The 27,536-nt window shown below is 40.3% G+C and overlaps 1 protein-coding gene across 3 annotated transcripts in view; it reads left to right on the top strand.

The window, feature by feature from the left end:
• Positions 1-27,536, top strand: part of trps1 (trichorhinophalangeal syndrome I) — a 114,579-nt gene that overhangs the window by 17,312 nt on the left and 69,731 nt on the right. For all 3 annotated transcript variants that reach the window (XM_005917580.2, XM_005917581.3, XM_005917579.3), the window contains exon 2: positions 1,957-2,480. In XM_005917580.2, coding sequence (XP_005917642.1) covers positions 2,468-2,480 — 13 coding nt within the window. In that variant the 5' untranslated portion in view covers positions 1,957-2,467. The remainder of the gene's footprint in view (positions 1-1,956; positions 2,481-27,536) is intronic.

The raw sequence follows: 27,536 nt of genomic DNA on the forward strand, positions 1-27,536 counted from the left end.
GTGAAGTTGATGGACGTGAGCTTGGGAAATGGAAGTTATACTAGAAAAAGAGATGAATGAATGCAAGAAAACAAGAAAAGTCATAGTGGAAGTTAAAAAAAATGAAAGGAAGAAAAAGAAACAGAGAATACAGAGAAAAACACCAAAGAAGCAAAAAACAGTGATTGAGAAAATGAGTAAGCAGGGGCTGACTGAGTCAGAGTTCCACAGGAAAAAAATATTTAAAGCTATACTCACTCTTAAGATAAAGAAAACTTTTCTTTCCTCTTTTCTTTTCCTTTTGTGAGAACTGCTAATGAATAAGTTGATTCTTAGATTTCTCTTTTTCTGCTTTGAAAAGAACATTCGTCCTCTCCGTTATAACGCTGTTATTACATGATGTGGTCGATCATGTAATAACCGGAAGCATGTCTGCTTGATGTGATACTGGAGTTCTCACCTTCTTTTTTTGTTTGTTTGTTGTGTTCTTTGTTTGTTTGTTTTTGTTTGTTTTTTTTGTGGTGTAGACACTTTCATAAGGTTACCTATGGACAACTTTTTTCCAAGTGCCTACCTGGAAATTATCGTGTTTTTTTCTGAGAAGTTTGTTTTTAATCCTGAAAAACAGCACTGTTTTAAGATGGGAGGGTCTTTAAAATGACTCATAATTTCAGTAATGACTCATAATGTTCTTGGCTTTTATTGCCAGCAATTTTTTTTTCTTGCGAAACAGCAGATATCCATTTTCAGATAATGATAGCCTCCAGTTCTGGTGTGCTAACTTTCTATCTATAGCCCAAACAAAGTTAGAACTGTCTGTGGAAGTGGTCAAGACCGCTGAACAGGTATTGAATCTTTATCCACCGTTGATGCAGGCACCTACAGATACATGCACACACCAGCCAGACTGGAGGAAAACGGTTTATTATAAATACAGACTAACATTTTGATTTGCGGGACGAGGTAGAGAGAGCCGAGATGGATGGAAAGAAGGAGACAGGGTGGCAGAGTGAGAATGAAAAAAAAAAAGAGAGCGGGAGAGGAGTGTTACTGACACAGAGGGTGGGGTTATTTTTGTGGTTGGGGCAACAAAAGGGGGAACTGAGAACTAGAGTGTAACTTGTAACAGTTAGAATTACAGAATGAAGAAAAATAGACTCGTCAGCGGGCACAGCCGCTGGAAATCCAATATGTGATCATTTATTTTATTGATTCCTGGAAGTTATTCATCAATGACGGCCTTGTTGTGATTCATTAAGCAATCACAATTGAAAGTGAGCAAATCATACTTGAAGAAGAAGACAGCGAGATGCTGGGTTCTGCTGTTAATTATATCCTTGGGATATTATTAGTGACCCTTTTTTTCCCCCAGTAGTTTTGCGCCTGCACAGTTTTTTCTCATTATTTACCTGACTGTTAATGTCCGGGCTGGTTGTTGTGCTTCACGTCCTTCTGTGGTACAAAGAAAATATAATTTGACATGAAAAAGCAAAAAAGCAAAGAGTTTACAGTTGTCAAACACAGACATGTTTGTTAATTGTAGATTTTGGTTGAAAATTGAACTTTTTTTTCTTAGTTCACGGAAAGCTGACGATGCTTTCAATGTGAAAGAATCACATTTATTATTATTATTATTTTATTTTTTAAATTGTACTGTAAATTACCCGTGGCCCCGACTTTAAAAAGACCTCAAAACTGACTTCACATGTGAAAGGCATTGTCAGCTGTCACATATGGGAAAAGAAAAGAAAAAAACCCTCAAACCGGCCGGGGTCTGAGCAGGGCACTGAATGTTTTCTTGGCTATTGTGCACCTTTGATCAACCATTTTAATGTAGACGTCTAAAGTCCAGGCAAAATTGTTTCCCGTAAACGTAAAGTATGGAAAAAATGTCTGAAATCTGGCTCCAATAGGTTTCATTAACTTCTGCAGCATGTGCCCATTTCTAACAGTATTTGTCTTTCTGTCTTTTTGCAGGTTGTTAAGATGATAGTGGACTCTGACAACCATGACTGAGGACCTTAACCAGAATTGAATTACGAAAAAACAAAACAAAAAATAAAGGACCGGACAGCAAACGTGACAGCTTGCATAACAGCTCTTACGCAGAACACACACTTGATCAAACTCAAAGCTGTAATGGCCAGCTGTTAAGCGTACGAGGGGGGGGGGGGCAGCAGCCGTGGACTAAAAGTAGCTGATGCGACTTACAGTTGAAGACCTTCCCAAGCAAAAGTCAAAGAAGCCGAAGAATTTCAGCGCGGATGCTCACGGACCTGCGAGGAGTTGTGTGGACCTGATTAAGAAATGGAAGGATACTAGCTCTGGTCTGACACCTGGTTTCTGCTTTCCATTACGCTGTGGAGTACAGAAGGCCAGTAGCCGAACTGCGCTGCTGGACGGACCGCTGCGGCGTAGGGTTAAATCGAGCCATTTCATCAGAACCGATGCCAAAGCCAGGAGCCAGCCATGATGTTTATATAACCCGATGATCAGCAGAGGTAGGACATATATGTTTTCACTTTCAATCCCTCAATAGGAAAGTGAACAACTTTAAACTTAACGTTTTTACTGCTGATATTCAGGATTCTGCTGCTTTCTGTCCTACATGTTCTGACAAAACTACCGTGAATATTTACAAAGTCAGTTTATCAAGTGTAACATTTAATAATTAAATGTATATTATACACTTTTTAATTAGACACTAATCTTTAATACAATATTAATACAAATGTTAATGGGATTTATTTTTACATTAAATTAAAGTGCTAATAATTGTTTATGAATTATTTTTCATTAGAAATAAAACAATAATTCACTTTTTTCTGCAGCATCAGCGTTCATTCCTTGAAAAAAAAAATTAATATACTTTTTCTGCAGTAACTCAGCGTGTTTTTGTGGTGTGCGTGTGCACAGCAAGTCTTGCTTTAAACTATGAAAGCAAACAATTTCACGAGAAATAAAAAAATAAAAGCTTTAACAGGCATCCGTCGTTCTCAGAGCTCGGCCAGTTTGTGGGTCTGATGTAACCACCTCAAGCCAAAGCGGGTACAGGGGGGTAGTTTACTAAGCGACTGCAGATAAAATGGCGTACACGCAGAACAACGAAGTATTATGAAAAACTGCTCTTAGTCATCACTTGTGGAGGAAGTGACTGTGCACGTTGCCTTGAATCGCTCCTCCATACGCTGTGGTGTTTAATGTTTGCCTGGTGGCACCCAGTGAGGGTGGAAAACTGTTTAAATATTGCTCGAATACTGCGCTGTTTCAAATGATTCCTATGCAGAAATAAAAGTTAAAAGATTGTTTTTGCCATCAAGCAGTGGAGCAGTTTACTCATAGCGAAACGTTACCTGCTCTTCCAGTAAGCATCTGCTGCATTCTGGTTCAGTAGACCTCATTAGCAGAGCTCATTAGTTCCTCACACTTTGTAAAGTTTAGAGGGAGCAACTTGATCTACTGTTTGATTGGTTTGCTTCCAAAATATGCAATTGTTACCAGGGATGTCTGTTAACAAGAGGTTTCTGACACAGCTGCTTTAATTTCGCTCTTCAGATCCCATAAATACGCTTTCAAACGTCGACTCCAGCACCACCACAGCAAAATACTAGCAATGTCGATTAGTACCAGTGATCTCCAAGGCTTTACAGAAGCCCACATGCTACATAGAGACCGTTAATGGTGAGCCTGCAATTAGGGGATGGTAACATATGAATAAGAGTGCCTGTTCAATTAAATGCTGAGTTTTGTACAACACCAAAACATGATCTGTTTGTTCAGATATCAGAGTGTTTGAACTGAAAAGGTTACTTTTTCCTTTTGCTATGTGCATTCATGGATCCTAGAACGTAATGGCACTGCACAGGTTATTGTACTGCAGGAAGTACATATATTTACAGCTGAGGTTATTATGTAAGCATGTGCAAAAAGCTGCAGTGGTTTGTGGTGTAGCATACATTATAATTATAGCAGTGCTGTATTCTTTTATTTCGGTTTAAATACCGTATGTGCCGAACTGTCTGCCTTTATCCAAACGCTCGCAAATCAAGAAATATTTTTCACATACGGTACATACAACCATATTGTTGAATTATGCCATGTAAATAGAGAATTATTCTCGTCTAGATGTGTGTGTATATATGTATATATGTGGGCGTGTACATTTGTATGCATTGTGACGCTAACATACGGTAATTTAACCGCACTGTATTTTGCCTTATCGGGGCTTTTGTGTTACTAACAAGCTGCAAGAACTGACACGCTTTAAATTTCTGAATTTATTTATTTCCATTTTTCACCAGCCATCAGCTGTGCTGAGCACACACAAAGACACACAAACAAAGGTGCACAAACAGCTGCTGTGTATTCTCCTTTACCTGTGTCACAACGCACGCTGAAGCTCTCGACGTCTGCTTCCTTTCTCTTTCTCTCACACACTCTCGTGCTCTTTCTGCTGTCTCAACAGTTTTTATTGGGAACTGTTTCAACCGTTCAAAACTCTCCAGAACAAGTTTTCTTATACATTGAGTTATGTAAGATAAGTTGATTTTTTAGGAAGTGTATGAATCCTCTTTATTTGTATAGCTCAGTATATGAGTACTAGCAGCTTTGTTGAAATCTCTTTAAAGTGAACTCCAAGCAGCCTGGAAGGCTAAAAAATGCAGGTCTTTTTTGGTGAAATGACCCTTTAACTTTAAATGCACGATTATTGCAGAGTGTCTTTGAGACTGTCTCTGTACTTTTGGTGCATCTTTATGAATATCTTTCTACGTAGCTATTTTGCATGCACCATAGTGAATGATAATGGATATGCAAATTTGCGTATGTCCTTTTGCACAGTGTGCGAGCATCTGTGTGTGTGTTAGCATGTTTTTCATTATGCGGTGCGGTGGCTTTGCTTGGTGATGTTATTCAGCAGGGCGGATTACTTTGAGCTGCTTGATGCTTTTAGCTGTGGTCATGTGTGTGTGTGTGTCTATTCAATTGTGTGTATGCATGTGCATGATTGCATGCCTTCAAATGTGTATATACAAATGTTCTCATAGATGCAGTGGTGTGCGTGCATGTTGGGTTATCTCCTAGTCTTTGATATGTTAGTCACATGTGCCAGGTTTTTTTTTTTTTTTTTCTTGAGGCTTTAAAAAAACTGAGCAATGTTGAGTAGAGTTAGAGCCATTTGAATTTGATCCTGCACGCAACACGCAGCGCAGCGTGCACATATAAAGACTTTTTTTTTTGTTTCTGTGACATAGTAGCCCACAAAAGAGTTTCGCTCCTCTGAGGTGGTGATTCCTGATGTGTTCCTTCCCCATTGTCTGTCAGCAGATCTTTCTCTCTCTTTTTGCGTCACCCTCTTACTGTCTGTGTGTGTCGGCCTCAAACAGCAAAAGTCAGAGCAGAGCCTGGTTTAGAAAACGTTTGAACATCCGCGTGTAAACTACCTGTTGACTGTTGCCAAAATGGGTCAGAAGGTAGCTCAGTGTGTGTGATGATCTCATCTTCTCGCAGCTTTACAGCGCGCTCTGCCGCTGTTAGTTTTCCACACACATACACACACATATGCGCGTTTTTTTTTCCTTTTCAGTGTTTCCGTGTGCGTATGTGTGTGTAGGACGTCGAGACATACCCATTCATCAATAAGTAGAGAGGGCATTAAACCTTTATCTTCTCGCAAAGACGTACATGGACAAACTCATGCACACAAGTCTTTTTCTTTGTCCCTGACATCCCAACTAACAATTCATTCTAATAGATTCCAATTAAGACTTATTATTTAGCCAGGCAAAGATTAATAAAGGAGGTGTCACCAGGTGCCATTGCTATTAATGGCTTAATTTGTCAGTTTGTTAATGATCGACTACTTTAAAGGACACCGAATCAATCAAAGATCAGGGTGACAGATGCGTGTTAATTCTTTGCATAAGTCTGTTTTATCTCAATTATGGTCTGTTTTGCATGCGTGCAGTAACTCTGTTTGTAACTACATTGAGAAAGCAGACCTGATTGCATTGTCACACTGAATAATTATCTTTTTATGGTGCAGCTGTTTTGACCTGTTTATTCTGAGTTTGCTTTCTAAGCAATCAAAGTACAAGGCAGGACATAGTTGGTCAATAATAGTTGCTGTTTAGGAATTGATTGCATTGTCTGTAATATATTGATAAAACTCGACCAACAGTGTACTGTATATTGGCTGTTAGTTTATAAATGTAGCATTTGGTTTACAAAAAATTCTCCAATGGCTCTTAAGATGGTTCATTAGCTTATGTAACTGTGCCCAGAGCTGTCCATACTACCGCATTGCAGCCCATATGCCAGCAGGCTTGCAACCCCCAAATCTAGGCATATTATGCCTAGATTTGGGGTAGGCCTATAAGCCTGGTTAACATTTGGATCGAGATGGCATATCGTATATCTTACGACATAAACTGATGCTGGAACAAGTTGAAGGCTTGAAGAAATGTTATCATTAATGCAGGCACGCATGGCACAGTTCATGTTTGTTTCTCCTCGTATCCAAATTGTTTGGAGGGTCAGATTCACACAGCAAAACCTGACTAGCATTCGGTGCTTGGTGCGCTCATTTTCCAAAGCCTTTCTAGGAGGAAAAAAATTTGATTAATCAGATTAAGAACGGTAACTAGGCAAAGCTGAGGCAGTGGACCCAACCTAGTTTTCAAAGCTTGTACCAATTCATCTTCCTCTCAGTCTGCTTCTGTGTTTGTTGGAGAGACTGAGTTGAAATCCATTAATCAGATTTTGTTAGCAACTGACTACATAGCCAGAAGTAGATCAGACCCCAACCAACAGTTGTGTGTGTGTGTGTGTGTGTGTGTGAGAGAGAGAGAGTTGTGCTATCTCAACTGAAGCACTTCCAAGTAACTGTTGCATACACGTAAGATGTTAGTGCGCATGTAAAAGATAAAAGATTCAGTTAAAATGTACAATTGATTCTTTTTATATCCAACCAAGTGTGTGATTAGATGAGACTCCCGTACAGTTAATTTATGCTGATTCGAAAACTGGTTAAATTGGACTCAGACATACAAACAGACTTGCCTTAGTGTGGTAAATGGAGTTTTTGCTAATCACTAACATGCTACTTAGTATTTATCAAAAGGTTCCCTCCAGTTTCTCTATATATTTATGTGTGGATTCACAATACTTACCTACACATTTACTCCTTTAAGGATGTTTGCATGTGTGTGTCATACTTCTTTGTGTGCATATAAGTTACATGTACGCTTTGGTCTGGGTGTGCACAGATGTGAGTGCATGTTTTTTTGTTGGGTTTGCCTAAAACTTGTGCTGGATCCAAGTGAACAAGTGTTAACAAGCTCTGTGCAGACTGTATTTATTTAATCCATATGCTGGTGAACTATACAGCTGCGTGCTGCCCCAGTATGTCTGGAAGGAAAAATCTCTTTGCAGTTGCAGCCTTGACGGAGTTGCAGAAAGTTTGAAGTCAGCTTGAATGAAGTTTCTCCCCCAAAATACTGCATACTGTCATTTTTTTCTGTAATCAAATGTTGCTGATATTCAGTTTTTTCCACCCATGTATTAGTCGTAGGAATGCTGTGTCTTTACTGGCATCGCTTGTAAATGTTTTATCACCACAGTGCTCTGTAGCAGCTTTGACCCACTCATTTATATAACATGACATCGTATTGGAAGTTTGGACAAAATTAACGACCACACTAGTTTTTTTAATACGGAGTTGATTTTGTGAATTACATCAAATTTTCAACTGTTGACAGACTCTGTAGAGAGTCCACTGATGAGGAACAACAAAGGGGAAGACAGAAGCTCAGGCTGCTGCTGATAGTACTCCTGCCAGGCCGGCAGCACCAGAACCCTTACCCAGGACGATAAAGACAGAGTTGCTGGGAGCTGACAGGCCAGTTGCTGGTGGTGATGCTAAAACTAGCAGCCAGCACAGCCATCCAAAGGAGCCAGGGTGCCTGGCAGCAGCAGAACAAGTTGCCAGAACAATAAAAACAGAGTAGCTGGGGGCTGACAGATAGTTCCAAACGGTAGTTTTTTCAGGTGCTCACTGAAGCCAAATGCAACCCAGACAGTCACCACGATGCAATGAGTTTCACAGCACACGGCTGTGTTTGTTTGACTGGAATGCCAGTGCAAGTGGTGAGGGACTGCTCGCTGTTGTGTGGAACAATGCAGGAGCAAAATTGTCATTAAAGATAAACTGACTAAAGCCACTTTCAACCTCAAATCCTTTTTTTTAATACTAGCTTGATGGCATCTGAGCATGATGCTTTGTGACTAAGAAAGCACCCCAGACACCTTTTTATGTTCTGATAACATTAATGTGTCATTTACAACAAAAGTCTGTGTGACAAAATTACAACTGTGCAGTGGCTCTCACTTGTCCCCCCCCCCAAAAAAAGTGGACAATGTCAAGTAAGATTAAGTGAGATTAAGACATTTGTCCATGATGCATTATCTCGTTTCCTTAATCCAGAAGACAGAGTGCTCTCATGAAGGATGTATAGCATCGGCAACAGCAGCTGTCAATCACTGCAGAGCACACAGACTGATGCACACGCATAGTCCTTACTCATAGTGACAATGCTAGAGAGAACTAGACGTGTAAAGGTGTGGTTTAAATCAGCTGCAGGAACTTTTCAGGAACTTTTATGGGTCTAACATGACATTTCTAAAAACATTACAACGTGGGGTATCCTAGATTTGCTAGTTTATGTCGAGCAGTGCGTTGTTGATTATTACTTATGCAAGACATACTTGCCTTATGCTTAAACAGCCTCTGCCTTGCTTTAGTTTTGGTGTCTTTGGGGGTGGCCTTTTAAGTATTTTCATGCAAAATCTCTTGTTTTTTTTTGACAAAGTAGGTTTGACATTGGTTCTGTTCAGCTGAAAACACAAAGCTGTTAATAGCAGTTAATGGTATTACTTAGCAATAAACAATCACAGGATAAAATAGCAAATGACTAAGAATGAAAATAATTGTGACAGTAATGTTTGTAACCCTAACTTTTACATTATGGAAACGTTTCTTTATTATGTGCAGTTTCTTCCCCATTAGTATGAAAGGAAGTTTCCCTCTGAGTGAGATGACTCAGTGCTCTCTTTCTCGGCATCGCGCATTACAGAAGTCACTTTTTTCAGTCTTAACAAATCAATGCTGAGAAAGTGGAGCTGAAAAATTGGGCATTCTTGTCTCCAGCTGCTTTGAGTCCATCGGATACATTTGACTGCAATAACAAACACTGTTAAATTTGACTCTGAAATGAAAGATGAAAAGTGCCAAATTTAAAGAATAATGGAGAACCTGCTGCGTCTTTGATTACACGAGAGAAAAAGGGAACTAGAGAGACTGGCAGAAAAGTGGATTTACCGACTGTGAGAGAAAACAAAACTGTGACCTAGAGGATATGTGGGAAGATTTTTTAAGTAGAGTAAGCTAATGGAAACGGTAAGCAAGACTTACTGAAACAGAAAGAAAGCTACGAGGATACGCAACTGAATACATCATAATTACAACTTTTTTTAAAATAAAGATTTCAAGGCTTCACTGTCAGGTTTTTATAGTAAAATAAAAATAAAAACAAGTAAAATATCAGCCTTTTTATTAGCTTGTATAATTGGTCGAGCTCCATCCTGGTGTACTAAGGAGATCCAGCTTTTCGGAGAGATCTGCCCCAGCTCCTTAACCGAGCAGATTTACAACCACCGCTGTTGGAATATTAAGCTGAATACCTACGTTTGGAGTGAGGAAAATAACTAACCTCTCTAATGGATAAGTGCCCTAGAATGCCTAATGCTAAGCCCCGGTGTGTGTGTGAGTGTGTGTATGTGTGTGTGCGTGCGTGTGTGTGGTAATCGCCATAGCAGGTTCTTGCCATTAGTGCACTGCTGAACAAGGCAGCAATTCATTCAGCAGATTTAACTGTCTGGTGTGTGCATGTGTATGTGTGTGTGTTTGAAAGAGAGAGAGCGAGAGGGAAAATCTATGAGCCTGTGTGTGTGTGTGTGTGTGGTAGGTTTCTAAGTGTAGAATGTGTGTTGTTTTTAGAGAATTGTTTCCGTGCGCCTGTCTGCACCATATGGTCCAATGTGGAAAAAAGGCCCCTTTAGGGGTCTGTGCGTATGGGAATATGTATGGGAGTGTGCATGTGTGTATGTGAGCGAGAGAGAGATAGAGGGAGAGCGAGCGAGGGTGTGTGTGTTTGTGCACATGAACGTGTGTACAACGGTCTGGTCTGCCCAGAGTGAAGCTGTAAAAACAAAAACGTCTTGAGAAAAGAGAAAAAAAGAAGTCTACATAGGAGCAGTGATGTCAACTACTACCCCTTTTCCTCCGACTCACACACACATACATGCGTATTCACTGCACTTCCTTTTTCGTCTCTCATAAATTACAACATTTGCCTTTTTTTTCCTCTTTCGCATTAGCTATATTAGAAATGATCAAAACGAATGTGTTTTTTTTCTTCTTAACTCTAATGATCGCTTTCTATTTTTCTCCAATTATTACTTTCTTTTCAGCAATTGTGTTTAGCCGCTCTCATGGGGGATAGAGCTGAGGGGGAGGGTTATTGTTTTCTCAAATTGGTGAAAATAATCACTTAAATTTTTTCTCCAGTAATCACTTTCTTCTCTCCTCTTGTTTTTCATTTATCCTTTTTTTTGTTTTTCGTTTGCCGTTTATTTTGTCTAATTGCCGTAAACCTCGAGGCTGTGGTAATGACTTCTGAGGTTAACGAGCTTCTGCTAACAATCACTCACTCGCTTGCGCAGCCACACACTTGTGTAACCAAACACAAACTCTCAAGCAAGCACAATAAGTACATTTAGATCACATATATATGTGAAAATGGACTTGTTCCTGCTTGTTCCTTCGAGGATTCGCACACTGAAGCCTCATCTGCAGCAGCCTTTCACAAAATGTGCAAGCTTTGATATTATGGTAAAGAAACATGTCATGTTTGATTCATGAAGTTCTTTACAGCTTCGGTTCGAGTGTTGGATCCAAAGTTACAGTGAATTTGTAAGCAAAAAGGCCAATCAGTCTAAAGGGCCATGTTTCAATAAATAATTTGTGTTGGGTTTTTGTCAGATGTGTTGAGAAATGCTCATATATCACTGTCTCTAAGTAGAAAAGTTAAATAGAAATTAAAGAGAAACTCCCAACGTTTCTGATGTGAAGCTGTTTGTAGAATTTGTTTGCTATCTGAAGGTGTCTGTTGTTATTGCTTTTCTCACTCACATGAAAGATGCCAACATGCCTGCAAACACTCGCCAACTATTCACCAAGTGGTAGTGGACTGGTTCTCATCTAACGCACACAAAGCACTTTATAGAACATGCCTCATTCACTTATGTGTATAAGCACTTTTCCTTATGCTGAAGAGCTCTCTATTCAACATTCATAGTCCGAGGAACACATCAGAGAGCAACTTGGGGTTCACCATCTTGCCCAAGATGTAGACTACAAAGGCTGTTGAAATGTAACTATGGGCAACCACAGCAATCTACTAGCAACCAAAGCAAACCGTATACCTCTTCATTTCTGTATACTAATTTTATCTAGCGATGGCCAGCAACCTCTACTGACCACTCACCAACCAGCTGCGGAAACGAAAATTTTCCCTGTTGACGATGGTTGCTAGAGAGCCACCGACCCGTCTCGAGACCTGTGTGACTCACTCAAAATTAGGTCACTATTAAGTCTCATAGCTTAAAATTTTGATTGACGGCATAAAACGATAGTTTCCCCTCTCTGATGAGTGAAACTGCTGAGGTTAATTGGTCTTTATGTGGCTTTTCAGTCATTATGTCATTGCAGTAGTTTCTAAAAATGTCTATAAAATAATCAAAGAGTTGTCTTAAATTACGTTTTGGATATTTTTTTAAGCGTTTGATGCATTAAGCCTATACAGAAACCTCCTCTGTAAAAGATACGTGCCTATACTCCTGTTTGCCCGGACACTCCAGCGTGGCTTCTGTACTATTTTACCTATGAATATGGTGCCTTGAATTGAACAGGCTACACAGGTGCTAATGCATCCTGGTCAGTTTTTCAAAACTTCCTTCACTTTCAGCAGCAGATTAAACAGTTTGGATGCTTTGAGATGTGAAATTCCACCAAGTCTTCTTGATGACTGGAATCCAACTTGAGTCTCAACTGCAGTCTGCTAGTTCTCCCGGTGTGAACTCTGCTTTAATCTTCCTTTCTCTCTCTTTCTTGCTCTCTCTGGTATCTTGATATGGTCTGTGTTCTGCAGTGACTTCTAAACATTTACATTTCTGCTTTTAAGTGCTGTTTATATATGGCTCTTATCTGCTATCATGCACACAACACACACACAGACACACATTCAGACAGGGACAGACACTGAATCAAATCTTTAGTCGTCCTGACAGCAACACTGTTGCTATGTCCATAATAGGACAGGAGGAGAGAGAAAGAGGAAGGCAGTAAGAGAAAAGAGTGCCACATAGACAGAAAGAGGGGGAGGCAGATAATTTGCCACCAGAGTGTTTTGTGGTGAGGTGAGGCGTGGAACTGGTGACTTTAGCTCACAGGCTTTTTTGTGATACTCCAGTGATCCCCAGTAGTGAAATCGTCTCTTTTCATCTCCCCCTGTAGATTGCAACCTCCGCTACAGAACAGCACCCCTGGGACTGGTAGGCATTTGGTGTCTTGCTCAAGGACACTTTAGCAGGTTGGATTTTCACAGTCACGAGGGAGATAACTTAGCCTTCTGGTTGAAGGATGCTTTACTCTTGAGTCACTCTGCCACCCTTCCCCGCTACCCTTGGCTTGTATGCTTGAACGCTGCCCTATCTTGATAAACTCTTGACAAATTTCCAGCATGGAAAAAAACACCTTTGGGACCAGTGGCTCCACCCTGTGCTGCACTCAGCAGGGACGGATTGAAAAGGACTGCACGCTGTTACTGCACAGCTTAGAATTTTAAAGCAGGAATTCTCAAAATTTCAGAAAACCAAATGGATAGATATGATAAAAAGGTTTTAAAAAATTTGAATTATTATGCTTTTCTCTAATTCCCGGCTTAACGGTGGAAGCTTATATTAAAGGTAGCCAAGGTTTCAAATAATGAGTTTAGCATATGTGCAAGGAGCCCCTCGGGTTTCACACTGCTCTAAATGAAAGGATGCAGACAGTTTTTTTTCTACTCTTGCCTCTGTATGAAGTCAAAGACAGTGGATATCCCTGATATGGTCAACTCAGCACACATCTCTGCCTACTAGCACAGAAGCTTGACATGCCTGCTTCTGTCTATGATGGTAGAATAACGAATAGAAACAGAGCTAAGACCTCAGTCACACACGCTGGTCAATGACCCTGTCACTAGGAAACATTGTGTATTTCCCGACCAGTTGGCAAGTTTTTGCTGTTTAGCAAATTGCCATTGGCGTGGAAGATACTCACTTGTCTGCAAACAGTTCTTAACTAACCACTGAAAGGCAGTGAAACATGAAAAAGTGTGTAAGTTGTGCCATTTCGCTTCCAGTTTGCATCTTTTAAGCTTTCAATACTGTTAGCGAGCAGTTAATGAGTGTTTGCAGACAAGTTGGCATCTTCCTTACAAACGTCTAGCAACAGCAGCACCCTACAGCATTGTTTACTTCTTTGCAACAAATTTTACCAACAGTAAGAATCCTCTTAAAACCACACACAACTACTCAGGGAAATAGTAATTTTTTTTCCTAGCAGCTAGTTTTTTGCCAGTTTATATAGTACAATCTAGTCATATAGTCTATAGGTCTGTTTTCCCGAGGCCTAAAACAGCTTTGCATTTCAGGATTATTTTGATCTGACAATCATACAAAGCTACTCTTAAAACAAAAGGAAATGAGCACAGTGTAAGCACTTTAAACAGTTTTGATTGATAATATTCCAAGTCAGAGTTATTTGACATTTAGAAGACAGAACATTGCACAAGTTTGCAAAGACCAGATTTATTCTGCTGTTCTTTGTTGGAATTCCTACATTGGGAACCATTGTTTTAAAGTTTTCAGTTTCTAACATAACTTGAAGTAGGTCAAAGAGTACATGCCAGTTTCTGAAGCATAGCTCACAGCTGATCCTGATCCCCCAACCCCTCCCATTAAACTCAGACAAGAGAAAGGACAATTTTATTACAGGGATCAGTTGAGTATCACATCACACAAGACTCCTTTTCATGTGATCATCTAGTGACACACTGTCACATGGCTAGAAATTGACAGCGTAGTTTTTTTGGTGTTTTTTTTAAGTCTTTTTTTTTTTGGGAGGATAGTTGAATTATTGCTTCAGGGAGATGTGCCATGAATCGCGGGATGATAAGGAAAGGCTTGCGGAGAAGGAGAGGGAGTGATCGAAAGCCTCGTTAGATAGGAATAATGTAATGCACACATAGAGCTGGTGAGAGAGGGAGAAAGAGAGGGGGAGAGGAAATGACACATAGGTGGAAAGAATCTTATCCCTGCTTCTGTCTCAAGCTGGCTTTCTTTTCTTGCACACACACACACACACAAACGCGCCATAATTGAACACTAATTGAACACATCTTATCTGCGTATCTGTCCAAAGAGGTTCAGAGTAAATGGTTGTGTGTGTGTGTGTGTGTGTGTTTGCACATGTGCATGTGCAGTCTGATTCTTATCAAACTGTTTTACTCAGAGCTGCTTTTAAGGCAATGAATTCACATTTCATCTTCTTTCTGGTTCCCTGTCTCTTCCTTTTCAGGCTGTCTTTCTAAAGCTCTCTTTCTCAGTCTCCCTACCTTTTTTTTCTAACGTCAGTTGGTCTTCTCATCTGAAGGTCATCTTACAAAATACAAGTTGATTAGTAATAGGAGGTGCAAGGATCTGATGTCAGAGACCTTCAGATCAGCTGCCAAACAGCCTTGTAATTTATTTTTTGGGTTAATCAACCCCAGAGGATAAACAATTGTGAATGGCAAAGCATTTTCAGCGATTTCAGTTTTGCATGCCTTCACTTTTTTAAGTCCTTGCCAGACTTGTGGTTTGTTATGTTTGACTCATGCGTAACTGGGACGAAATGGCGCAAGTACAAATATTAAATGCTGACAACAGGTAATATTGAGAGCAAGTTAGCTAAAAGGTGCAGATAGAGGGTAACCGATAGCTGTTCGGCTTGCCAATTTCCCTGATACTACCAATGTGTATTTGATAATTTTATACCTGTTGTGTTGCTCCAGGTCTATGGGACAGTCTTTAACATCGGGAGAACAGCTTAGGCTGCCAATTGTAGTAAAAATTGAACATATTAAAAAATAAAAGGAAGAGATTTTCAGCAGCACACCAAGGGTACGCCATTTTTTTAAATGCCATTCATCATAGATCAGAGAGATTAGAGAGGAGAACAAAAAGAGACGAACAGAAGGGAAGGCAGAGGGAGGGGCTGGGTATAAAATAAGAGATGAAAGGATTTAGGGTGTAGTATCAGCTAGATAGGTTTAGGCGCTGAACTCTTCGCTTGGTGCGCGTCCATGCTTGTATTTGTGTGTATGCATGTGGAATTTTTTAGGGGTGTACCAGCAGTTAGATGGGTGTGAGAACTAAACATTACATACCTGTGCTCTTATTACTGATCCACCCGAATCTCTTGTAAATCTCTGACCTATTTAAGGTGTCCTAATCTAGTTGAGAACACACGACCTCAACACACACACACGAAAGAGGCTGATAAGTTCTGGCAGAACAGGTAGGATAGGGTGTGTTAAGCTCTTCTTTTTCAAATGTGATCATGTCATTAGTTTGAGGCCATGCGAGCTGATAGCTAAACCGCGTTGGAATCACGCCCTCAGAAAACAGTCCTCCCTTGTTGAATTCTGACAGTGTTTTGTAATCACGGGTAGAGTTTGCTCAATGCTGTCGGTGACAAAATATGCCTTCTTGGAGTTTGGGTATTGTAGCTGACAGCCATTGCATACTGCTGTCTTTTGTAGTCACTTTAATTGACATGCAAAATAAATGCACAGGAATATTGAAAGTTTACCTCGTAGCCTCTCCTTTTTGATGCCAGGTGTCAGAGTGATCAGAGCCCTGTATCTGTTCACAGTGCCAGTTTCTAAATGGCAAACCTATTTTACCCTCAGGTCCAGAATATGACGAAAACCTGCCCTAAGGTCAGAGTGAATTTCCTTAGCAGGTGTTTACAGGAGGCTCTGTTTACATTCACTTCTTTCTCTCTTTTTTTTTCTACATAACTTATTATCCAAAGTGCATTGCAGGTGGGATGCTGGCGCTAGCTCCACAATACACGATTAATGGTCGATACCATTCTGTCGATATTGCCGCCAGAGGACTTGAGTCAAGATGACCCTCCTGGAATAATCGCCACCTTCATCCCGCTCACAAAGCCTCTGCTTCACCCTCCTCCATAAAATCATCCAGAGCACGCTGAGACACATAATCACAGTTGATCGATTTCAGTTTATCATGTTGAGAATGCAGAATTAGATCAAATCGGGTCCGCGTACATTAGGGTGACATCCTCGGTATGTATGAGCTGTGCAGTTTGATGTGAAAGCTGGAGCAATAAAGTTATTCTAGTTTAACCTGGTATGCTTAGCGGATGCTAGACAGGTTGGAATATGCTGCAGTAGATGTAGGATGTTGGACGTTTAATGCACTGAGTGTTTCCTCTTCACTCACTATGTGTAGGTTTTTATTGATCTGTGCTCTCTTCCACAGCATGTCTTTTGTCCTGTCTTCCTCCCCTCACCCCCAGCTAGTCGCGGCAGATGGCTGCCCCTCCCTGAGCCTGATTCTGTTGACAGTTTCTTTCTGTTAAAAGGGAGTTTTTCCTTCCCACTGTTGCCAAGTGCTTGGTCAAAGGGGGGGCTGTTTGATTGTTGGGGTTTTCTCATTATTACTGTAGGGTCTTTACCTTACCAACATAAAGTACCTTAATAAAACCGAATTAAATTGAATAGCAGTTTTAAATGACAAGATATATTTAAACAATTCTCTAACAACATTGAATCATTTCAAAATTTTCAAACTTAGTTACCCTCAAAATACTGAGAATTCATTATTTCAAGTCTTATTTTTTGTTCCACATAATTTTCAAACATGAAATGAAATCTTGTCCGAACATTTAATTTAATACCGAGGAAGACAGTGCTCTTTTCCCTGTGGTGATGTGTAATGATGGCTGAAACTCAGTGCATATCAGTGGTTTGAGAAGTCATTATTTAAATTCATGATTGTGATGGGTTTACTCAACATCTCTCACAGTTTATGTAGGCAACCGCATGACTGCATTGCAATCTATTGACATGCGAGTGAAGTCGCAGCATCACAGTCATAAAAACCGGTTCACTTCATAATGTGCTCTGCTGGTAACGGCTCTTTTAAAATGAAAATAAAGTTCTTTTGAACTGTGATAGGGCAATGGCTAAACACTGATTTCTTTTCTCCTAAAAGCCAAATTTATGATAAATCTAAGCAAATTTCCCACTGAGTCCATGTTGTGTGTTTATATATGTGTGTGTGTGTGTGTGTATGAGACAGTGATAGAGCTTTTATCTCAAGCGCTGATGTCGCAACAACCTGCAACTTCCCCTAGCACAGGAAGGCTAACAGTCTGCACATTTGTCTGTGTGTGTCTGTACTCGTTTTACTGATCTTGTGGGGACACAAATCTCTTCACACAGTGAGATTGAGGGGACCACCTCACTTGTGGGGACAACAAGCAAGTCCCCGTGATGTAAAACATAATATTTTAAAAAGTAGACGTGGTTCTATCTTTAGGTTACAAATAGAATTGAGATAAGAGTAGTGTAAAGGTTAGTCTTAGGGTTAAGCAAGTTGGTCATGTTTATTTATATTACTGCCGGGAACGCTATATCAACTTAATTTTTGGAAAACTTTACATAACATCAGTTGTGTTCCTGAGTGTGTGTAGTCGTGTGCATGTGTGATGGAGTGTAGCAAACAAGAACTTTGTGGCTAACAAAAGAAATATCTTAAACTTACATTTATCTTTACATTAACTTATCGTCTGCCTTTTTGCGGCATCCGCTTTAAGATTACGTCTCATTTTCTCATATAATCGCTGTAGCAGTAAATTTGCAGATTTGTTTTTATTGTAAAAAAAAGTTGGAATTTTGTTTTCACTGATTTTTTTCAAGTAATTTTTCATTCCGGACCAAACGACTCTACTTGTCGAAAAAAGCTGAATGTTTAACTATAGAGCGGGTTTGTGTAGTCATTTCTTTTAGAGCTGTCTACCTCTGCGATTGCTCTGGGCAGGCCAAAAGTCTCGTAATGATGCACTCTCCTTCTGTCTCTATATATCCGTGCGCTTACGTGCATGTGTGTGTATCTGTCAGTTGTGATGCAGGATAGAGGAAATGAAAGCTCAGACTTAGCCCCAAGCCTTTTCAAACTGCCCCAGTGTCTTTTGCATTGGGTTTTTGTCTGTGACTGTGTGTCTCTGTGTTAGTGTCCTTAAAAAAAAAAAAAAAAAAAAAAAGAATACACTCATGTTATCTCTTTGTCTCCTTTTGTTAGACTCAAATACTGACATCACACACACACAGCTACATGTCCCTACATGCAATCAAATATGCAGAGATGCACACATAGTGTACGGAAGTGAATGAATCTCAGTTATAATTGTGAAATAGTGGCCAAAGCTGCTACCTCCTTCCTCTTTTTTGCTCTTTGCATGGGTGTCATTAACATTGGAACTGTGCTTCTACTTTTACTAATACCGCGCATCGATCCTCGTTGTTGTAAATGACAGGAACGTGACAGAAAGAACACAGGTTTACATATAGAGCAACAAAGTGCAACAGCATTTTTTTTTAAGCCTTTAACTAAAGCCGTTCTGCTCCGGGGGGCCTGAAACTGAAACTGTGACTTCCTGGGTGACAGTTAAGATGATGGCACCTCAGACCATTTCAGATAGAATTTATAAATGCACCATTACATAGAGTTGAGTCAGATTACATTACAGTTTAGTCAGTTACTGAATAGAAATCACAGTGACAATTTGGTAATTAGTGTATCTATATGTTAACTGGCCAGAATATAAAAATGAAAGCTAAAACACATGTTTAAATGAAATTTTTGTATATTTTAAGAGCAAGGTAGTGTAAAGTAATTGAATTATTCACAATGTTACTGTATATATATAAAATCATGATTTCAATTGTAATCTAAACATGTTAATTTTATATAAATCTTATATATATATATATATAATATATAATATATAATATATATGTAGAAGATATAGATATATATATATATATATAATAAATGCATGATATTTATTACAATGAGCTGTAATTTTGTCAACTATATGATATGTTTGGGCTCTAAGCTGACGGTGCAGATAAAGACAACTGGTGCAAAAAAGGCTTACAACGAGCTTGGACAGTTCAAGTCTATGCATTTCTCTGACTTTATGTGGTGCGCTTTCGCTCGATGTTTTGACAGGCTGCTCGTGCAGGCCATCCTAACTTGCAAAAGACTTGAGACAACAGGCAGTGTCAGCGCCCATTTCAGTGAAATGTAACCACACTTTTCTGCTTTTAGGTTTTGTCAGCTTAAGTGCAGCATGCCTCTTTGTTTGTGTGTGCCAGTACAGCATATGAGAGATAAGCTGCCCCCACCCCTCACACTTTCACAGAAAGAGACCTCTCGTCTGGGTTGGGAATAGCAATAACGCATCACAAGTCAGAGCTTATCAGAGGTGTTGACTTTAATAATGGTGCCCTTTGTAATACTTACCCAAAGTCTCCCTGTATGTTCTTCATCTATTTCTATCTTTTTGTTTGTACATACAGTGGATGCAATGTTGGGCTCTCTTATATATACTCTACAGGGGATAACATGAGCGCTATATTTGCTTTGTGTGACTTACCTGTATTCACTTTTTACACGTTTATTTGGTGTCCATTTAAACTGACCCATATCCTGTGTGTATGTGTGAGAATGCGTGTAATTTCCTGGTTTGTCCCCCAGCAACCTCTGAGCTATGATCGCAGGAAGATTAGAGGAAGTTGTCGGTTCTCCGCTACACACACACGCGCATACATACCTCTGCCTCCTCCCACGCTTTCACACTTCTACAAGAAATGGTAGTGGGGAGTGAATGAAAGGGTGAAGAGCAGCACTCCTTAGCAAACTAAAAGAATGCATTTCATTCATCGGCTGCTCTTAGAAGCCTCGTTAAGGACCCCGGAGAAGTAGAGAAGCTTGCAGAAATCTGTGGCCACGTACTTCACATTTCTGTTGGTGTTTATGGGTATCACATGACAAAGACCACGACAGGAAAACGTGACAGTCATGTGTCAAAGAGCTCATCCCTACAATCGAAATCATTAAGACGCATAAAGTTTAAAGCACAACTGCAGGTTATTTGAAATGTAAAAAAAGAAATCTAGCAGCTGATGGCAGGAGAACCCACACCACAGGCATCGAATGCTGCCTTTTAGTGTAGCTTTGGAACAGTGCAGTGGGTCCCCTCGGCGTGGGAAGCCAAACTGTGTTTTTTTGGCTTTTCGACTGCTACATTTGGTGTTTGTTAGATGTGTGTGCCTTCACTGTGTGAAGTTAAACTGTTTCTGATAGTTTCACAGTAAATCAATATCAATATCACTCAATTTTTCTGTCTTTCAAGCAAGCGTAGAAAGCTAGAGTTCCTGCTTCGAAACTTTTGAAACATTTCAAGAGATGCAGCCTAAATTGTGAGCCTTTCAAATATGCACATTTGTGAGCGCAAGTGAAATAGATATTTGGGCGTAAAATATGTATTATTAAGGCAATTCTTGGCACTGGTGTAGCGTGATATTGTGGTTCGGTCTTTGATTAGTATTCATATTTCACAGGGTTGTGGTTTTGACATGAGGCATCCTCATTGACTATTTCTTTTTTTCTCACTCCTCTTTTCATAGGGCACGTTTTTTTTTTCACATTTCCTTTAAAAGGTCTTTTCAGTGCAGAAAACTTTTTTTGGTTTTGTTTTGCAGGATGTGGAGGATGCCCTTCAGTTGAGTTTGCTATCGAGGGTGCCCTTTAATTAGTTTTCAGACACTGCTTTTGATGTGTGTGCTTCATTAGGCATTGAGGCTTAGGTATTTATGTTTTTATCCCAGTGTAACATATCTTTCATTGGCGTTCAAAAATTCATTTTAAATGCATTCCGCTAGAGAATATTAATCTTTCGGTATCTACTAACTTTAGATTTTAAACTGGAGGATGGAGTGCGTGGTGTTCAGTTGATGCGTTGGGAGAATATGAATGAGTTTTTAATGAAGTTGGATTATTTTTAAATGATGTAAATGTTAGATCCAAATGATGGAACTCATCGTTTTAAGCAGATATAAAACAATCGTTTTTTATGATTATTTACAGCCATCCCTTATTCAGCGAGATGTAATTGTTCATTTGATCAGTCTGTTGGAGGGCTGTGTGAACGTGCATTTATTGTGTTTCTTCGATTGAAAATTTTCTTTTCCTTTTATATCTTTTAGTGACGTTTTCAAACTCTGCGAGACATTTTGCCTTTGAAGATGAATTCAAAAGTGTGATTAACTATGTTGACATGTGTTTTCCCTTTCTGCGCGTTTGCGTTTTTGTCTGTCTCATTGCCAGCCTGTTTCTCCTGCCAGCCAGTTAGCAACAATTGATTACACGCACTCCTTGTGAGCTGGCGGTTTCCATGCTGCTGTATGTTTGAAACCATGCTCTCTCTCTCTCCCTCTCATGACAGGTGTATGACATATTCTTATATTCACAAATGAGAGAAACACACAGCAAATAGCTTTAGTCCATCATTTGCACATCACAAAAAAATGGCAAAGGTGACATCGTCAGTGGTAATGGGAAAGAGACGGAGAGAGATTCATTTTTAAAGCGGCTTTCTTAGACGTGACCACACACACATGGTATGCTCCCCACACACATTCGCTCGCAGACAGAGTATGCTCCGAGGACCATAGCAGGGGAGCCGTGTCTGTATATGAGTGTGTATGTGTGTGTATATAAAGTTAAAATCCAGACAGCCATTCCAACGGCCAGACTATTGAGTCTTATAAACTCTCAGGTCACAGATTATTGAAATAGCAGAAGAGATATATAGTCTGTGCCTGTGCGTGAGTGTCTTCTGTTTCACTATTTTACTAAAACTGCACAAATTGTTTTATAAGAACCAGAAATCCAAACACATGTGAAAGTGAATGGTAATGGCTGTGACATAATGAAATAATGCAGATGTGCAAGAAAGATTTGGATGCAGATATGTATGTGTTTATGCATCATCTATCTTTGTGTGTGTCCGTGCTGTCATACTGATTTATTTCAGTGTTATTTAAACTTGCACTGAAAACTTTACAGCAATGCCCTGGGAGGTAACCTTTTATAGTAGTATAACACTTGATGTCTTTTTGTGTTGGGAAGTCTAACAAAATATACTTTAGTTTGATTTACTAAGGCCCCAGGCAGACAGTGTTAGGCACCACATGCAACCACCTGGCAGCCACTGGTTGCTAGGGAAAAACACGTATTTCCGAACCAGTTGTAGTGGATGTTGTCATTCGCTGTGATATCGATTGCTGAGCTTCAGTTACACAGTCCTAGAGACTGGTCAGTGACCACCTGGTAACCACTGGTGTTCCTTGACCAGCTGGTAAGTTGTTTAGCCAGGTTCTGTTGTGAGGCGAAATTGGTCGCAAAAAAGTATCCGGTGTTGTACTGAAAAACACCTTAGGCAAATAGTCAGCCTGTTCTCCCTCCCGAGGCGTAACATCCTGACGTTTTGTCACGTCCCGTGGCGTTCCTGAGGAACACAAAAGTTGACCTTCCGCGTTCTTATGCTACGTGCTAGCATTATGGGTGAAATACAGTAGAATAATCCTAACCATAACCTTATCCCTAACCTTAACCAGCACTTTAATGACGTTAAATAGTGTTTTCCAAAGCGATGTAAGTAAAATGAATGAACATGTGTAGATTGATTCCAAACGGTTCTCATGTTTCCTCATTTTTTTCCGATCTCGTCATTTAGGGACGTGTCGGGTGCCCGGAAGCGTAATATGTTGACGATTTGTCACCTAGCGTAAAATATTACGTTTTGGGAGTGAGAACGTGTCGAAATAGTAGTTTGCGTGGCAGATGATGACTTGTCTCCGAACACTTGCCAACTACTCAATAATTAGTTCAGAAGCTTTGAAAAATGTGACTCAAACAGAGAAACATCTTCCAAAAGGTGCTGGTTTCACTTTGAAAACAAATAGTCTCTGTTTCGAGTTTCAGTACCGCTGGGTGGTTAGTTAGTAGCAAACTATTCCTAGGTTTTTGGTGCAGCACCCGCTTAGCGACCAATTTCACCCAGTGACAGACAGCAACCTAAAGCAAGCCCCACTCACTAAGAAGTTGAGGATTACAGCTTTTCCCCTCGTAACCAAGCTCTTGGGGGTTGCTGGACTGGGTCTGTGTGACTGAGGCACACAGGCCTAATCTCCAGTAATCTCGGTAGGAAACAGTTTACATTCTTTAGAAGAAGTGAGTAACCTGTTTTTTCACCCACCTGTGGCTTCTGGTGTTCACTTCAAAATAATGTTTATATGGACCAAAAGAGTGTGTCACCTGTGACTTACTGTCAGGAGTCATAAGTGAGAATTTCTGTGACTTGTAATATTTGTGCGTGCTGAGCACGAAGACAGAAATTTAACTCTTTTCAATTAACAGATCACTTAAAAGAATCTTGTTTGTTGAATTTTCTCTGCTAGAACAGTGGTTTGAATCCCAAAAAGCTTTGTAGCCAAAGGATAGTGCTTGCACTGGACAGCTGCCAGTTATTTTTGTATGTCTGCATGTGGTGTTAAGCAGTGTTCTGCCTTTCCTCCCCAAAGGGTTAGGTAGCCCTCCTACCGAGTATTAGACACAGACGCACATACACATAGCACACACAGTACAGTGTTTCCCAGACCCTGTGTGGTGCAGTAATCCCATGTAGTTATTCAAGGTCAGACTCCTCTAATAGACTTTTAATAAAGTTTGTGTTGGGGGGGAGGGGGGTGTTGAGGGGAGGGGGGCTGTTGTTTGTGTGTGTACAGGATAGACACAGTCGTATTTGAGCGTCTGGAGTCTGTGTCTGGCGGATGGTTTTAGCACAATATATAACAGGGTAAATTCAGCCTAACAGTATTGGTTTATTTGATAATAGAAGATTTATTTTACAATTAATTTTATAATAGCAGTAACTGGGATGTCTCGACATATCATTTGAATACTTGTCAGAAAACTATAAAAGTGTCAGTGATAGTTGTGATAAGAAGGCACTAGGGCTGTGCGATATGACCAAAATCTCATATCCCGATATAAGACATCTATCGTCCCGATAACGATATAAACCACAAAAATGTAACATTTTCTGTCAATTCTGTGAATCTCGGGTAGCTCGATTTGCGGGAAGTGTTTCCTGCTGCGCGTCATGTAGCTGAAGTCTAGTTTTTTAACCGATGCATGAAACTCTACATTTTTAGACATAAGTTGTAACGGCCGCCGTTTTCTTTGTGAGTATTTATTACACGGCGTGCTGCAGGGAAAAGCCTGTTCTAACGTTTGAGTCTAAGGTTTATTTTTTTAGCACCTGGCGGCTCTTTTTTACTTCTCATCCGTAAATAATCTGCTCTTTCACGTGATTCAGTTTATTTCGAAAAGTCTCAACAGGATCTTGAGCTTTATTGTGAAAGGTTTATGTGGAAAATAAACAAGCGGACACGCGATGGTGTTACCGTCGTTGTTGCTAACGACAACGCATAAAAACAGGCGCTTGTCCGTCCGTAGTGTGGTTATATAAAATATGAGAGAAAGAGAGAACTTTAAGAAATTAATATAGCCACTACTGTGACCATCAAAACCATGAAAAAATATTGCAGTAAACAGTTTATTTTGCGACACCACGAAACAAACGATAGCGTAAAATGAAACGATAGACGCTTTTATATCATCATCCGATATATATCGTTACATCGAACAGCCCTAGAAGGCACTATTAGTATTATGAGTATCCTGGATCTTAATGGGTCAACCCAACCTAGACATGTGACTAATGTTAATGGCATAATACATAATCAATCAATAATTAATCCGTTTCCAAAGCAACCGCACCCCAAGGCTGTTCTAAGGGGCTCATTGTAATGGCCCCTGTGCAACTCTAGCGAGAGCTTGGACTTGTACCCGGTAGGCATTGGACTTTACCAGGGGTGCCCTTTGGTACAGATCGTGCTAATAATGTTTAGAAGCGCGATCAGGTAGCCAGGCAGAAATGCTCAAAAGGTGTAAACAGCAGCCTGTCAGTAAATTAGTTATGGAGACAATTTCTTGGAACAGCCAAGATAGAGGGTGCTGGTTTTAGAGGTGTTAGAAGTCTCTGCATTTTGCCGACCGTGTGGTCTAGTTTGTTTCACTGACTGATAACCTCCAGCTTGCACTGAGCTGGTTCAAAGTGGCATGAGTGACAGTTGGCACCTCCAATCCAGAGGCGTTTGGTTTCAATGAAAGAAGCCTGGGTTGCTTTGCTGGATCCAAGGCGAAGGAAGTTGGGATTTTGTTGACAAGTAGAGGAAAGGTAATGAGGGAGATTGACAAACTGGAGTGACAATTTACTGACTGATCTACCTCCCCAGTCTCACCTTTGCCTGGATTTCAACATCTTGCTCTGCTTTAATCTGGAATCTGGGCTGCTGAGACTGCTGAATAAGTGGCAGAAAACTAATTAATGATGGGTGGATTAATCAATTAACGTATCAGTGGACCGTTTTTGGAAGTGTTTTGCATCTAAAGTTTTTGAGACAAAATCAAGGTGGAGTGAGCAAGTATCTTTGAAGGATTAGTTAGATGTGCATAGCAAGCACAGAAAGAACAGCGAGGGATACAGTGCGTACTTCTTTTATTTAAAAAAACAACAAAAAAAAATCTTCCTACATTTAATGATAGCTATCTGCCTGTCAGTCACGTAAAGGGATTGCTGTGCTCTAGAGAATTACACCTTTACACGCACGCACATGTACAAACACATCAACACATCAAGGTTCACGTAAGGATAGGCCAGGAGCGAGGGGAGGAGCGAAAAAGAGATTGAGGGAACGACAGGCAGGGGGTGGGAAATGGATAAGAGATTAATTGAGAGAATGGCGAATGAAAGATGGATAGATAGGGAGAGGAGGAGGAGGAGGAGGAGGAGAAGTGAGGTGTGTTTGTGTGTGCGTGAGTGAGAATTGGACCCATATAGCTAGGAGTAAGAGGGGAGCCATCTAGAGAGAGTGAAGAAGAGGTAGAAACAGAGAACGGGAGGCTCATAATGAGAGAAAGGTATTGAAATGTGAACCTCTGATTAAGTTTGACATTTAAGATGACATATTTTGCATGCTGTTACCCCATTACAAATGAGTCCTACACTGTGGTAGAGTGGGTCTGCAACTGAGTCTACGTGTGTGTGATTTGCTTGGCAGGAAAGAATTGGGCCCCTGCTACACAGCAGACGAAGAGAGAATGTGTGTGTAAGTAAAGATTCTGGCATTGATTAGGGACCTGGTAGTCAGCTGAAAGCTTTTAGTCTTAAAATGGCAGGTGGACTCTGTCTCGCGGTGGTTTTATGTTGTCCTCCTCTTTCTCCCTATTTCTGTTTGACTCTCGGACCCCCTTCACTACTTTCAATTAGACTCCTGCCTCTGCAAAATCAATTCCCAGCTGTTACTGGTTCTCCCGAAAAAAGAAATCCTCCCCTTGGCCAACTTTCTCTCCCTTATCCCCGTGTTTCTCGAAGAGGCCAGACACGCCCGCCCTCCCATCCAGGACGCGAACGGAGCGCAGCGCAGCATCGTGCGCTCGCGACCATTTCCTATTATTGCTCCGCCGCTCTAAACAGGCTCGGTTTCACGGGGACTGATCTGTTTCGTCTCAGTGGGTACTAAACCGTTTACTTGCACGCTTTCATTAATATTGTCTTCAGCTGCTTTCATTCACTGGCACATAACCTAAAGCTACAAGGCACTGCAGCGTGACTGCCATTTTGTGCATCGGTGGACTTCCTAGAAGAAATAATTGTCTAAATAAATGACTGCTGAGTGATACAAGACATTCGTGAGAGCCTTAACAAATGCAGCAACATTTTTTGAACATAAAATTGAAGCGATTAACATATTTTATTTTTCTTGTCTTCTTTTATTTGAGAAGTTAGAGTTGCTCTTTTGGGCAGTAGCACATCATGATAAGGTGATCATGTTATTTTCAATTTTTTACTGAAAGAAAAAACATTTCTACACTGACACAAAGTTGCAGTTTTAAAAAGGAAATTTCTGAAATGTTGACTTAGTGTGAACCCTTTCTGCGTAATGGACCCGAAAGTGAGCACGTCTTTAAAACCACCCATGTGTGATGCATACATGAGCCATACCGGATCCAGTCTCAGATATGAAGCTGGAAATGCAAGTGTCTGATAGCCACAAGATGTATGAATATTCCAGCAGCTCTAATGAGGAAGCTCAGAGGAGCCTGCTCTCACATTTCTGCAAAGTCAG

Source organism: Haplochromis burtoni, unplaced genomic scaffold (assembly GCF_018398535.1).
Source record: "Haplochromis burtoni strain Fernald_Lab_line unplaced genomic scaffold, NCSU_Asbu1 Contig_25, whole genome shotgun sequence".
In the NCBI taxonomy this organism is placed as follows: domain Eukaryota; kingdom Metazoa; phylum Chordata; class Actinopteri; order Cichliformes; family Cichlidae; genus Haplochromis; species Haplochromis burtoni.